This window comes from Columba livia, chromosome 1 (assembly GCF_036013475.1).
Source record: "Columba livia isolate bColLiv1 breed racing homer chromosome 1, bColLiv1.pat.W.v2, whole genome shotgun sequence".
Taxonomy (NCBI): domain Eukaryota; kingdom Metazoa; phylum Chordata; class Aves; order Columbiformes; family Columbidae; genus Columba; species Columba livia.
The window spans coordinates 2,412,312-2,427,220 of NC_088602.1; the positions used below are offsets into that span (position 1 = coordinate 2,412,312).

General features: G+C 46.2%; 1 protein-coding gene across 2 annotated transcripts in view; it reads left to right on the forward strand.

The window, feature by feature from the left end:
• The window catches only part of RAB6A (RAB6A, member RAS oncogene family), a 65,395-nt gene that overhangs the window by 30,229 nt on the left and 20,257 nt on the right, over positions 1–14,909 (forward strand). The window contains exons 2-4 of one of the 2 annotated variants that reach the window (XM_065070063.1): positions 6,278–6,336; positions 12,350–12,403; positions 13,514–13,619. In XM_065070063.1, coding sequence (XP_064926135.1) covers positions 6,278–6,336; positions 12,350–12,403; positions 13,514–13,619 — 219 coding nt within the window. Of the gene's footprint in view, positions 1–6,277; positions 6,337–12,349; positions 12,404–13,513; positions 13,620–13,729; positions 13,836–14,909 lie in introns of both variants that reach the window. The other variant, XM_065070003.1, reaches the window with a different exon arrangement.

The following is a 14,909-nucleotide window of genomic DNA, read 5'->3' on the forward strand; positions in this document are numbered from 1 at the left end:
AACCTTGATCTCTAAGTAGGCTGGGAATAAATGATCTTTAGAAGAGGCGATTTGAGCCATTTATATTGTACATAAAGAAGCCATTGGTGCTTTGCTATAATGCAAGAAACACCAAAGTAACCTGAAAGCCACTTACGCAATTTTTTGTGCTATGAACAGCACAAAATACTCTTATTTTCGGGAATGAATGGGGGCAGCCGGGCTGGGTGTGAGTCCTTAAGCGTTACCCTGTGTACCCAAAACACGCCTTGAAATCGTCTTTAAAGTCAACTATGAGCATCCTTTGGGGGCTTCTATTTAAATAGGTTTCATTCATTCATAATTCAGTATATTATTCTTAGCACTGATTATTTTTCCTCTTATTGCCTTGGCTTGGTTTTTCCACATCTGGACCATCGCGTTCTCCAATCTCGAGTATTAAATCGTGGAGTTTCAGCGAATCTTTTAAGCGCCGGGTCTCAAATAGCAGCAAATCTGAGCGTGAAACTTGGAGCTGTGACTTCCAGCGGGACCCTCGAGCGGTATCGTGGTGTCTGTTTTGAGACTTTGACTTCTTGGTAAGAAACGTCTTTTCAACACCTGAATTATTGCTGGATTAACTGCGTTACGGCGCGTCTACTAAAAGAAATAATTCCAGTGAAGAGAGTTGTAGCATCACTGGGATTTCTCCTTCGACTGCAACTTATCCTCCAACCAAATCTTAAAGGAGTCTTGCGAAGGACAAATGAAATGTGGAGGTTACACCGTGATTTATCTGTATATACGACGCAAAGGCTTTCTCATCTTCCTCTCTCTAATTCCGGCGTTTAGCTCTGCTAACCAAGAACTGGGAGAGATCAAGCGGAATTTTTTAGCTTTCCAATGAAATGATTGGATAGATCAACTGTTTTTATGATCATTTTGCTTTGCCGATACTACTTGATTGCGGGGCTGGGATTTTTTTGTATTGCTGATGCTTTGAAGGTGCTAAACAACAACTCGGAGGTTTAAGCGTGGCTTTTCTAGAAGAATCCTCGGACAAGACGCGAATCTTTAATACGGGAGAGGCAAACACATGCCTAAGAAAACCTAAGACCAGCTCCTCGTCCATCACACGGCACCAACAGCACAATGATCAACGTCATTAGCGGTGATTGGGCGTACAAACCTCAAAGCAGGATGAGATGATCTTCAAGAATTGGATGAACGACCTTCAAATCCCTCCGGTCGCCGCCATCAGATCAAAGATCGCAGAGATTAATGTATTGATTTCATCTCCCAGATGAACACCCGGGGGGCGTCCAGACAAAGGGCATCGATCAGCTTGACTCAATTAGCTGCCGAAGGCTTTGGATTCGGGTCTTCGGCGTTAATGGTGATTTCGCCGATAGGAACTTCACAAGTTCTCATCTTTTAACTCAGTTACGTGTCTCGGGCACTTTGCTGCTGGTGATTCAGCTGCCAGTTTAGGAGGATGTTTGTATTTGGGCAGCTGCTTGTTTCTGCCAAACCTTTTCGGAGTTTCCTCTTGTTATATATCACAACAACCCACTTCTTTCTGTCCTATAACCTACCAGTTTATCAGAATTAATGCGATTAATGTTTCCTTGTACAGCAAAACACTTTTCCCTCATCCTCGCAGAAAAAAGCACCACGCAGAGCGTTTTTAACCTTTAGGAGGGTGAGTCCCGGTGAGTAACCAGTTCAATATGATCTCTAGGTCCAAATTCTTCCAGAGCTGAAGAAAATAACCTGAATAAGTCAGATACCCATTGGAGCTGGTTTTATGTTGATATATTGACAATCTGTGCGCTTAAGCGATGGTGGCTGAGCCACAGCTGGGCGATCAGGAGCTGATAACATGGACTTGGGTTTTGTTAGATCAAAAGCTTCGGAACGCAGAAACCCCCCCTGACGACCCCCAGACCTCCCCTGTTGTTCAACCGCGTCACGAGAAGAGTTTTCAAAGCCGACGTTCAGGTGCAGTGTTGGAACAAATGGTTTCTCAGGTTAATCGCTTCCTAGCTTCCCTCTGCTTCAAAAGGATTCCTGGATTCCTCACACGTAAATTCCTGTGCTGGAATGACACCCGGCAACTCTGCGTGCCAAGGGAGGGAGGAGAACCAGCTGCCCGCCCGAATAGCTCAGTTCAGGCTTTCATCACCCTCGCTTTTAAAATTGGATGCCTTTTCTGGTAGGTCTTGGTTCGGACTCGCCTTTTAGCTGTTAAATCTTGATCTACAGAAAGAAAAGAGGCTGGAGATCACCTTTTTCTTATCACAGAATGGACTGGGTTGGAAAAGACCTCAGAGATCATCCAGTCCAAGCCTTGGTCCAACTCCAGCCCATTGACTAGATCATGGCACTAAGTGCCATGTCCAATCTCAGCTTAAAAACCTCCAGGGACAGTGAGTCCAGCACCTCCCTGGGCAGCCATTCCAATGCCTGACCACTCTCTCTGCAAAGAATTGCTTTCTCATCTCCAGCCTCAATTTCCCCTGGCAGAGTTGAAGCCCATGGCCCCTTGTCCTATTGCTGATGCCTGGGAGAAGAGCCCAATCCCCACCTGGCTAGAACTGCCCTTCAGGTAGTTCTAGAGAGTGCTGAGCTCAGCTCTAAGCCTCCTCTTCTCCAGACTAAACAAGCCCAGCTCCCTCAGCCTCTCCCCATAGGGCTTGTGTTCCAGTCCCTTCCCCAGTCTTGTTGCTCTTCTCTGGACCCGCTCCAGCACTTCAATCTCTTTCCTGAGCTGAGGGGCCCAGAACTGAACACAATACTCCAGGTGTGGCCTCCCCAATGCAGAGCACAGGGGAAGGATCACTGCCCTTGTCCTGCTGACCACGCTAAGTTTCGTCTTTCTGTCACCTCTCAGTTCTGTTCACTGTGGTAAAACCCCACTCGCAGCATTTTCTTCCCCACTTTTATTCCTCTAAGGATAATGTTAACATATTTATTCTCTCTTTTTTTCCTCCCAGCAGCGTACCAGAAATATTTAAGCCTAAAGGATGTCATATGCTACTGACTAACGCTGCCCTGGATACGTTTGTGCGCCTTTAAATTTTTCAAGAGATTCAATTAACCCAGTAGATTAAAAACCACAAAACAAAACGACACCAAAACCCAACAAGGCTGAAATCTTGACCGTCTTCCTTTGGTTCTAACCCCAGATTTCATACCCAATTGTTTGCAATCTGAATTTTGAGCAGCGCGTCGTTATGATTCTGAATTCTGATCGTGTCCTCAAACTTGTAATCGCTTCAAAATTTAATTGGTTCTTTTTTTTTTTTGGCAATGTTTCTTCTTATTGTTCTTCTTTCTTTTTCAAGTCATTTACTGGGGATTCACCATATGCCTCCCCATGGCTTTAGCGTGCAACATGTGGGATATGAGTCCCAAAGTGATTAATCCAGCCGTTTTTGGGGGATATTTTCTATACTGGGAGAGGCGAGATTGCCTATGGAGTGTCCATAAACTTCTACCCCCCTGGCCAAGGTGACTCTTTATATCTAAACTGTGAATTTCTGAAGAGAAGATTCACCGACTTTACCTTTTAATCATAGATACAGTGGGAATTGCGGCATTTCGCTTCTACGTGGGGTTTATTTTAAAGGAGAAACGGTGATTTTTCAGCTGTCGCAGTGGAATTAAACCTGTAAGCAGTTGGTATTAATACTGAAAAAGAAAACCTTGGGATGTTTGAGAACCGAAGTGCATTGAGACGCTCTATCCAAGTGTTGGTTGAAGCGGATAGTTAAATATAAGCAAGCCAAGCGCCACCTTATTTTTCCCCTTGTTTTGTGAAATGAGTGAAGATACAGTGGGATACGAAATATAGAATACTTTTAGATTTTGGGGTTTTCTCCAAGAAACTATAGCGAGAAGGGAAATATTGTACCGGAAGACTTCAATGTTCTTCGCGGGTTGTGACTTAGCAAAGCGAATCATTTCATGGCTTTGATTGACACATCTAAAGAATTAAATTAGATGGTCGTGGTGCCACAAACCCATTCCCGGGGTTAATTTCAGTGGGAGAATGTTGGATTTGCTCATCGCTGTCCCATGGGGATTTGTCCTGTACCACTTTGTGCCGTTCTACACATTCGTGGGCTCCTGGGACAAACTGGGATAAGGGATTCAGGGATGCTGCCCATCTGAGATGCGTTTCTTCCCAAAACCCATTCACGGAGGGGAATATTTGCTCTACCTTTGCTAAAGCAGCTTTTTTGCCTTCTGGGCAACCTGATTATACCTGTGGTGTGGAATATGTTGAAAATTCACCCAGGAATTCAGATGTCGACGCTGGGGAAAAGCCTTTTCTCAAGTCTGCTGGACTCCTCTTACTTTATTCATTCTGCAGAGTTAACCGAAGTTTGCAGGTGAATTGAAAAGCTGCTTAAGTACCAGACTGGAGATCTTTGCAGGTATTCTTGACTCATTTTGATTCTTTCTTAAATAATTTGCCTACAATTCAGAGTATTTAAATACATAGAACTGAAGTGGGTTGTTCTTGCTGGTCCCTTCCAGGTGAGGACGGCGTGGAGCACCAAAAACCTGTCCTTTGACTCTAAATTGGGCTTAGTCCCAGCTCAGCTGGATCGCTGGTCTTACAGGAGTAGAAATTAATGTAGTGACAATGATTGTTTTAAAATGAATCTCATATTACTTGTCTTTTAAGGAAAATGAGGTGACAAGGTCTTCTGGTACCTGGCTGGAATGTTCTGATACGTGGAGTTTGTGCCAGTCTGGGTTATGAGGGAACAGAGTGACTGTCAGCAGGTTTGCTGGTGACACCAAGCTGGGAGGAGTGGCTGACACGCCATAGGCTGTGCTGCCATCAGAGACCTGGACAGGCTGGAGAGTTGGGCGGGGAGAAATGTAATGAAATAGAACAAGGGCAAGTGTAGAGTCTTGAATCTGGGCAGGAACAACCCCAGGTTCCAGTGTAAGTTGGGGAAGGAGCTGTTGGAGAGCAGTGTAGGGGAAAGGGACCTGGGGGTCCTGGGGACAGCAGGGTGACCATGAGCCAGCACTGGGCCCTTGTGGCCAGGAAGGCCAATGGTACCTGGGGTGGGTTAGAAGGGGGTGGTCAGTAGGTCAGAGAGGTTCTCCTGCCCCTCTGCTCTGCCCTGGGGAGACCACAGCTGGAATATTGTGTCCAGTTGTGGCCCCTCAGTTCCAGCAGGACAGGGAACTGCTGGAGAGAGTCCAGCGCAGCCACCAAGATGCTGAAGGGAGTGGAGCATCTCCCGTGTGAGGAAAGGCTGAGGGAGCTGGGGCTCTGGAGCTGGACAAGAGGAGACTGAGGGGGGACTCATTCATGTTGACAGATATCTAAAGGGTGAGTGTCAGGAGGATGGAGCCAGGCTCTTCTCGGTGACAACCAATGATAGGACAAGGGGCAATGGGTACAAACTGGAACACAGGAGGTTCCACTTAAATCTGAGAAGCAACTTGTTCCTGGTGAGGGTGGCAGAGCCTGGCCCAGGCTGCCCAGGGAGGTTGTGGAGTCTCCTTCTCTGCAGACATTCCAACCCGCCTGGACACCTTCCTGTGTAACCTCATCTGGGTGTTCCTGCTCCATGGGGGGATTGCACTGGATGGGCTTTCCAGGGCCCTTCAACCCCTCACATTCTGGGATTCTGTGAAATGAGGATTTTTGACCTGTTTTGACGTAGTTTGTGATTTCATGTGGACAAGCCAAGTCGCGGTTACCGTTGCTGGCGTGGATAATGATGTTTTTAACAGCTTCTGAACCTGCTTGTACAAAAAAAGGGAGAATTAATCCATTATCCAAGGTGATGGGCAGATGGTGAACGAGCCTCTTGAGAGCGATGCTCCTCAGTCTTGTCTTGTATCCCATTGTGTGACAAACACAGAGAGGGTGACATGGAGATACGCAGCCAGACGCATTTTAAAGCAATATAGTGACCTTGTTTTAGGAGTGAGAAGAGCTGTCTCGTTTATAATAATGTCTTGCAGGGGTTGTCAGACCTATTGCGCTTGTTCCTTTGGTTCAACTAAAACTTCCAAATGACTCGGTAGAAACTGGAATGATGGAGTTACTTAAATTTTCATCTCTAAACACGAATGTTTAAGAGTCAAACTGGTGCTCAGGGGTGACAAAGGAGCCAACCTAGTGTCTTTGCGGTTATAAAGTCAAATAACTGCTCGTTTGCTTGTAGAAAGTTCAATCGCAGCCTATGGATCTATCGGACACAGAGTAAAACTCCACCTGGAACCGTTTTCAAATCACTTGCGCTGAAATTGTTCCTTGAACGTGTGTTTCTTTCTTTTTCAGTGGGGAAGACGTCCTTGATCACCAGGTTCATGTACGACAGCTTCGACAACACCTACCAGGTAAATCAATTCATATCACTGTATTTTAGGAGGCCCCTCTGTTCCCACCGAAGGAAAAACCCACTTGTTTGCAGTGGACAACTGGATGTGCTTCAAGATGCTATTTTATGCTGTCTGCTGGAATAAGTACCACAAAACCGCTTGTTGTGCCCATCCCCGCTCTGTGACTCCTTCTTTATTTAATATTCACATTGGGGCTGAAGCAGGGGATCATTTAAAGGAGTAAATTAGATTTTAAAAACCAAACCAAACCAACCCGACAGAAAACCGTGAACAAAACGACAGCGCCGTGTTGCTACAGCGATTGAGGCTTTCACAGACCTAAAGGGATCAAACCTTCTTTCCCTCGTCACCCTTAGAGGCCAAATACCATCTGTAACATCTCAGGACACCTAAACACCCAAATAATACATTTTCTAAGACCTCAGTCTTCACTGTTTCAACTTAAAACCATTATCTCCAATCCTTTCTGTTGCGGACAAGGAGAACAGCTTAATCTTTGGCTTACCTTGTGTTTTCCTTTTATTCCAACTTTGTGTCCACTGCTTCATTTTTGGTGACAAATCAACCCAAGTTGGTGCAAACTGGCTTTTCTAAATTCCAGGAGAGCTGCAGGACAAGCTACAAAAGCACTTTAGTTGCATCAAGGGTGTTTTCTCCACGCAGAACACGTTTCGTGACTCGGTTGCTGAGGTTCTGAACGCGCTAAGCTGAGAAAACCTGATGAACGCAAAGGGTTTTTTAGGGAGGTGGGAAAAGAGGTAATGGGATAAAGAAATAACAGCACTGTGAGTCTTCAGTTATTTAGCGGCTATCCAGATATCTTGTTTAAAAGCTGCTTTGGCGTGCTGGAATACGCATCAACGCTCCCGAGGGAACAAACAGCCTTTTCAATTCTACCCGCTGTAATTACACGCATGTGTGAATTCAGGGCTTGTATTTAATCTTTTGGTTTTCCGCAGTGTTTTTCTTTCAGGTCTGTTCTTTTTCTCTCCGGAGTCGCGTCCTAGTTCTTTCTCCAAGAGGTTTGACCCTCGGTGCTTGATAATAAATAGTTGTCTGCATGCCAGGCTGGTCTGACATGACGTCCTAAATGATCGCAAAATGGACTTAAAACAATAAGAAATCTTAAGAGCTTACAAGACGGCTTCAATTTAACTATCACTGACACGTGGTGTAAATGGGGAAATAAAACATTGGCATAAAACGGAGCTAATTACTGTAATTAAGGTGGTACTTGGTGTTATTAGTCCAAAAAGCTCTGTTTTGCTGTGGTTATGACTGAGATAGGGCGATGTGTCCTGTTCTGCTATAGCTGGAAGAAAGAATAAGTCATGAAAGCTCCAGTCGTTTGCCCCAAAATCACACCCCACGTTAGTATCAAACCACAATATCCATTTCTGGATGCCCAGAATTATCTGGAGACCTCTCAAAACCAAGTACTGAAATGATAATGTATATTAAACTCTGTACATGGTCAGCTCTAGGTTACTTGATGGATGATTTGCTCGATCTGGACATTTCTGATAAATTTTAAATGACTATTTTCTGAAAACTGGCCCAATTTGAACAAGGTTTTTTGTGTTTGGTCGGTAAAACCAGCAAGCTGCTGTTTAATGAAGTCCGTGCTGTGCATTAGTTTTCTTCTGCTTGCCCGTAGCTTATTAAGAAGCTGTTTTGATGAATTGAACAAGAACTCGCTGTAACCGTATTGAGGAGCCCCAGACACCCCAAAGAAACTTGTGCCATTGCTGGTTTGTGTTTGACCAGGACATTTTGTGGACATTCTGGGAAATATTTTCCTCCTTCTGTGGCACCGCGTGAGGTGTCTAATGAGAGACCAGCATTGGCAAGTGTGGTGGTACCCTGAGAATCACTGAGATTTGGCAAGAGGAGACTTAAAGGCAACACTTTCCCTTTAGTTTCAGCCTCTTGGCGGAGGAGAGAGGACAGTGAGTTGAAAATCTGGTTTGTGACTTGGAAGATAATTCAGATTCTTCCTTTGCCTTGGGACGATGAGGTGGTGAGGTGACTGTGAACTGGCTGAAGGGAAGAAGCCAGAGAGTCGTGGTCAATGGGCAGAGTCCAGTTGAGGCCTGGATCTAGTGCAGTGCCTCAGGGGCAGTGCTGGGGCCGCTGTTATTCAATATATTCATCAGTGATTTGGACGAGGGAATAGAGTGACTGTCAGCAAGTTTGCTGGTGACACCAAGCTGGGAGGAGTGGTGACACAGGAAGCTGTGCTGCCATCAGAGACCTGGACAGGCTGGAGAGCTGGGCGGGGAGAAATGTAATGAACTAGAACAAGGGCAAGTGTAGAGTCTTGAATCTGGGCAGGAACAACCCCAGGTTCCAGTGTAAGTTGGGGAATGAGCTGTTGGAGAGCAGTGTAGGGGAAAGGGACCTGGGGGTCCTGGGGACAGCAGGGTGACCATGAGCCAGCACTGGGCCCTTGTGGCCAGGAAGCCAATGGTACCTGGGGTGGGTTAGAAGGGGGTGGTCAGTAGGTCAGAGAGGTTCTCCTGCCCCTCTGCTCTGCCCTGGGGAGACCACACCTGGAATATTGTGTCCAGTTGTGGCCCCTCAGTTCCAGCAGGACAGGGAACTGCTGGAGAGAGTCCAGCGCAGCCACCAAGATGCTGAAGGGAGTGGAGCATCTCCCGTGTGAGGAAAGGCTGAGGGAGCTGGGGCTCTGGAGCTGGACAAGAGGACACTGAGGGGCGACTCATTCATGGGGATCAATATGGAAAGGGGGAGTGTCAGGAGGATGGAGCCAGGCTCTTCTGGTGACAACCAGTGATAAGACAAGGGGCAATGGGTTCAAACTGGAACACAGGAGGTTCCTCTTAAATCTGAGAAGCAACTTGTTCCTGGTGAGGGTGGCAGAGCCTGGCCCAGGCTGCCCAGGGAGGTTGTGGAGTCTCCTTCTGTGCAGACATTCCAACCCGCCTGGACACCTTCCTGTGTAACCTCATCTGGGTGTTCCTGCTCCATGGGGGGATTGCGCTGGATGAGCTTTCCAGGTCCCTTCAACCCCTCACATCCTGGGATTCTGGGATTCCTTGTGTGGTTTGGGGTGATTCTGAGTGGCCTGTAAAACACGGTACCAGCAGTTCCATAGTAGCCTAGAGATGGGTGGATGGATTAAAAATTCTCCTACGTGACCCCACCCATAGCGTGACCCTCTTGAGCTTTTTATTTGTTCAGCTTTTTGCCTTTAAACTCGCGATTGGGCCTTACGGTGCCTCCCATCCCATTCCTGCGTGTTCCAGCATTTTGCAAGTGGGTTGAGCCTTCCTCTGTCTTAATTACAGTAATTAGCTCCATTTTATGTCCGTGTGTTTTTTCCCCATCGATAAGCAGACTCTTCTACTTCCACATCACACAGCTCTTCTTACAACCTATCTAGAAAGATCCCTCAAGCTTTTTTTTCCTCTTTTCATCAGAATTGCCAATAAAAACCTCATTATAGGTTATTTATTGTAATAAAAATCTGGAATGTATAATGGAATACACTCCTTCATACTGCTGCTTCATATCACTGCGATGTGTTCGGAACGATACGGGTGGACAAACCCCTTGGCTGGAAGCTATTTTATATAATTCTCAAAGCTTGGGGGGGCTTAGTTCACAGCTTCAAGTCCCAGACCTGCCATATGTTCTCAATACGATTAGCGCAAACGTTTTCATCGCCCGGCTCTAAACTAAGTCTTGCGCTTGGCCTTTCTGTTGCGTTTCGGCAGGAAATCTCCTTGATTTGATGCATTTCTTTGTGGCACACGAAGGGTTTTCGGAGCTCTGGCTGCCGTGTGTGGGAGGGATGGAATGCAGGACGAGCTCGGACAGGTTTCCACCTTCGAAGCAGAGAAAATCTGGATTTCCAGCAGTTTATCAACCAGACTGAGAATCCTGACTTGTGGATCTGGTGGAAGATCTCAGGAGTTTGTAGCTTTTCTTCTGTAAAGCAAAATCAAACGGACACGAGGGAAAACAGAATCTTTGAGGCCATTTTGCGAGGAATACTCGCCCAAAACAACAGAAAACAAAAGCAGAAGGTGCATTTGTCTTTGAAGGCTTTGTGCATCTCCCTGACAATTCCGGTATCATCGGCCTGAGCTGTTGATGCCCCAGTTCTCAATGACAAGTGGTTGATTTTTCCTTGTGCTCCTGATCCAGCTGGGAAAGCTGGTTTTCTAATGTGTTGTGTATTTAGCTGCAAATGGAAATTCACTTTGGGCTTGTTCAGTTGTGCTTTATTATCCCTTTGCAGCTCTTTTTTTGGGTATTGCTCACAAGCAGGCTGGTTTTATTCTTTATTCTCACAGCGTTTTTGATAGTGCTTAGTGATGCTTTTCTCTTTCTCTTCAACATTATATAAGGATGTTCTCAGTGAAGCGTCTCAAAGCTCGGATGCAGTTACACTGCAGTGAGATCACAGGATCCCAGAATGTGAGGGGTTGAAGGGCCCTGGAAAGCTCATCCAGTGCAATCCCCCCATGGAGCAGGAACACCCAGATGAGGTTACACAGGAAGGTGTCCAGGCGGGTTGGAATGTCTGCACAGAAGGAGATTCCACAACCCCCTGGGCAGCCTGGGCCAGTGTTCTGGCACCCTCACCATGAACAAGTTTCTTCTCAGATTTAAGTGGAACCTCTTGTGTTCCAGTTTGTACCCATTGCCCCTTGTCCTGTCACTGGTTGTCACCGAGAAGAACCTGGCTCCATCCTCCTGACACTCCCCCTTTAGATATCTGTAAACATGAATGAGTCCCCCCTCAGTGTCCTCTTGTCCAGCTCCAGAGCCCCAGCTCCCTCAGCCTTTCCTCACACGGGAGATGCTCCACTCCCTTCAGCATCTTGGTGGCTGCGCTGGACTCTCTCCAGCAGTTCCCTGTCCTGCTGGAACTGAGGGGCCACAACTGGACACAATATTCCAGGTGTGGTCTCCCCAGGGCAGAGCAGAGGGGCAGGAGAACCTCTCTGACCTACTGACCACCCCCTTCTAACCCACCCCAGGTACCATTGGCTTCCTGGCCACAAGGGCCCAGTGCTGGCTCATGGTCACCCTGCTGTCCCCAGGACCCCCAGGTCCCTTTCCCCTACACTGCTCTCCAACAGCTCATTCCCCAACTTACACTGGAACCTGGGGTTGTTCCTGCCCAGATTCAAGACTCTACACTTGCCCTTGTTCTAGTTCATTACATTTCTCCCCGCCCAACTCTCCAGCCTGTCCAGGTCTCTGATGGCAGCACAGCCTCTGGCGTGTCACCACTCCTCCCAGCTTGGTGTCACCAGCAAACTTGCTGACAGTCACTCTATTCCCTCATCCAAGTCACTGATGAATATATTGAATAACAGCGGCCCCAGCACTGCCCCCTGAGGCACTGCACTAGATCCAGGCCTCAACTGGACTCTGCCCCATTGACCACGACTCTCTGGCTTCTTCCCTTCAGCCAGTTCACAGTCACCTCACTCCCCGCTCATCCAGACCGCACTCCCTCAGTTCAGCTGTGAGGATGCTGTGGGACACTGTGTCAAATGCCTCACTCACTTAGATTTAATATTAACTCAGTTAACTGAGCTTTACTTTTGTTGCAGCAGATGTGAAGATTGTCCGCTTTAATTTAATGAAAAAAGGCTTAATACATAAAGATCTATGGCAGTGGGGAAGAAAACAACGTGCCCAGTTACCCTGGATCAGCAGGCAAACGCTAATTTGGATCATATACTTAAAAGTCCTTCCTGATACTCAAACAACTGTATGGATTAAAATGTCAACGTGCATCAATTAAGCTTAACAACCTTTTGTGCTTTAAGATCTTGTTATGGATATTAAGGAAACTGCTTATTGAATCGTACGTATAGGTAGAACCCTATCTAAAAAATTGGAAAACCGCATTTTGGTGTATTTTATTTTGCGGATGCGCTACAGGTGCCGAATTCGCTCCCCTCAAATCACTCCGCTCGTTTTGCTTTGACCTCTTAATTGTTTTTTCTTTCCTTTTTTCTTACAGGCAACGATTGGCATCGACTTCTTATCGAAAACCATGTACCTGGAGGATCGAACAGTGAGTAAGATTTTCGTTGTGCTTTTCTACGGGCGGCAGGAACGAGGATCAGCAGCTGTTTTAATAGCGCGGCCCGCGGGTCTGAGATCCCTGAGAAGTCCAAACTTCGCCCAGGTTGCCCCTTCGCTCTTTAGGGCCTGAGAAATCACCGTCTTTAAAGAAGAAGATGATACAGATAGTTTGAGGGCTGCGGAATTTGGAGAAGGGGACCGTGAGTAACCCCTTCAGCAAGACAGAAAGATAAAATATAGATTGCTAAGTGTTGCTAGTTAAGAAATAGCTTTGAACATTCCTTGTTTAAAAAGAACGTTGCATTCAGCAGCAATCCGCAAATGATCGTTGGTGCGGTTCTAGCTCCCAAAATGAAATCCGGGGGTTTGAAATGAGCTCGGATTCTTAATTAAGAAATTCAACTCTCGAGCTGTTTGCAGGAGCAAATGATACGCGGTGCTGCGTAAGCTTGTGGCGTGGTATAAACCCACAGTAAACGTGGTTTATTTGAAGTGGTTCAGGGCTGAGATGTGGCCCCTGCGCATCTCGCCGGGCGCGTTGCTTTTAGTATACCCTGTATTTGCTTTCAGATGGTAAGAGACATTCAGCCCCTCTGCGCGCACGTCGCTTTGCCGCGTGGCCGAGGCTTAAATAAGGAGCAATAATTAGTGTTCTACGCCCCTTAAAAAGTCGCTTTAGCAGCTTTTCCAGCACTGGAGGCTCTCGTTGCGAAATACGGTGCGTGCTCTGAAATACCAACAAACCGCGGTACGGGTGCAAGCGGCAGAGCACGAAACCCTCGTGTAGACAGAACTGCGGGTGAAAATTCATGGTGGGGCCTGAACTGAGCTGTTCTGTTTCTCCCCCTTTTGAAAGAGAAGCGTTTTTAAATAAGGAGGAGATAATTGTACGTAAACCAGTTTATCTCTTCTAACGCTTGGGAGAGATCGCTGTAAAAAAGGAGACTAAGCTGCTACTCCCAACCACCTCCTGCATGAGTTGATCATTTGGATTTAGCGCTTTTTTTTTTTTTAAAAAAAAAAAAAAAGAAGTAAATATTTATTCATTGATTTATTTTTTAGTGGCAGTTTGGCTTCTTTAATTCTCTCCCGCCCACAGATCAGGTTGCAGCTGTGGGATACTGCGGGTCAGGAACGTTTCCGTAGCCTCATTCCCAGTTACATCCGTGACTCTGCCGCTGCCGTAGTAGTTTACGATATCACAAGTAGGTATTTTGCACTGGGTTTGACCTTTTTGTTTTTTGTTTTTTTCTTTTCTTTTCTTTTTTTTTTTTTTTCTTCTTATTTTTCTCGCTTGTTTGACTGATTTCGTTAGGTACGGTTGCAATTATGGGACACAGCAGGTCAAGAGCGGTTCAGGAGCTTGATTCCTAGCTACATTCGTGACTCCACTGTCGCAGTTGTTGTTTATGATATCACAAGTGAGTGGGGGGAATTCTGCATTTCTAATACTCTGCCCTTTCCATCCTTTAGCTTTGCATGTCCTCTCACAGTCATCTGCTCCTTCTTCATCCTGGCATGACAAAGTAGACTTCTTTTCTTTCGTTGTAGACAATCGGTTGCTGTCGTAATGTATAAATTGTCTTACGAACGACATGATTTTCTAACCCTTTCCTATCACGTTCTCCTGAAGCCTTCAATCCCGACTGGGCTTGTTGCACTTTACCCTCTTCCATCTGCCTTTTGATCATAGTATCACCTGGGACTTCTAGTCTCAAATATGTAGATAATCCAAATACTTCACGTAGAGACTTTGTACCCATCACTGTAACTCGCTTCACTCCATTTGCCCTCCCCACCCCCCAAAAAATCGATCAATCTGGGGCATGGGCTGGGGGGGGAAACGCATTAACATCACATTTTCATTCCAATCAGCCACTCTGACGTTTTCCAATGTGTAAAAACTTACCCGCTAAGCCCTTCTCCTTTAACAATTGTTCTTTCCTTTCTTACTAAGGTATGTACATTTTTGTGAACTAAAAATATTGGTGCTTCTTCAAGCCTTTTCCTTCTGTCCCTCCCCTCAGGCCAGAGCCCCCGACTTACTCGAGTTCTGTACTTACAACAAACAGAAAATACGGTTTAGGAGAACTAAGCCTTCCGACGCTTCCAGTTCTAAACCAGAACCAACTGGGAGCAACGGCCTAACGCTACAAAAACGCTCATCTTTTCATTTATAAAGATTAGAAGATTACCTAGAAAAGCTTTAATTGTGTAAAATACCACGTTCGTTTGGGCTAAAATGACAGGTTCGCTGCGAACTTGGGAATTCTTTTACCGGCTTAGCAAATTCAATATTACCAAGTAGTAAAGAGAAGAACTAAGACGCTGGCAAGCGCTCAAGTCTTGACTGTCGGACATACAATATAGAACTATGCAGTAGAAGGCATTAAAATGAAATCAATCGATATTTGGGAGGAGTTGCTGCCCCTTTTTTAAGCTGCTTTGCAGCTCAAATGCTGTTTGTGGAGCTCATGTAGATCAGGGTAGTTTCC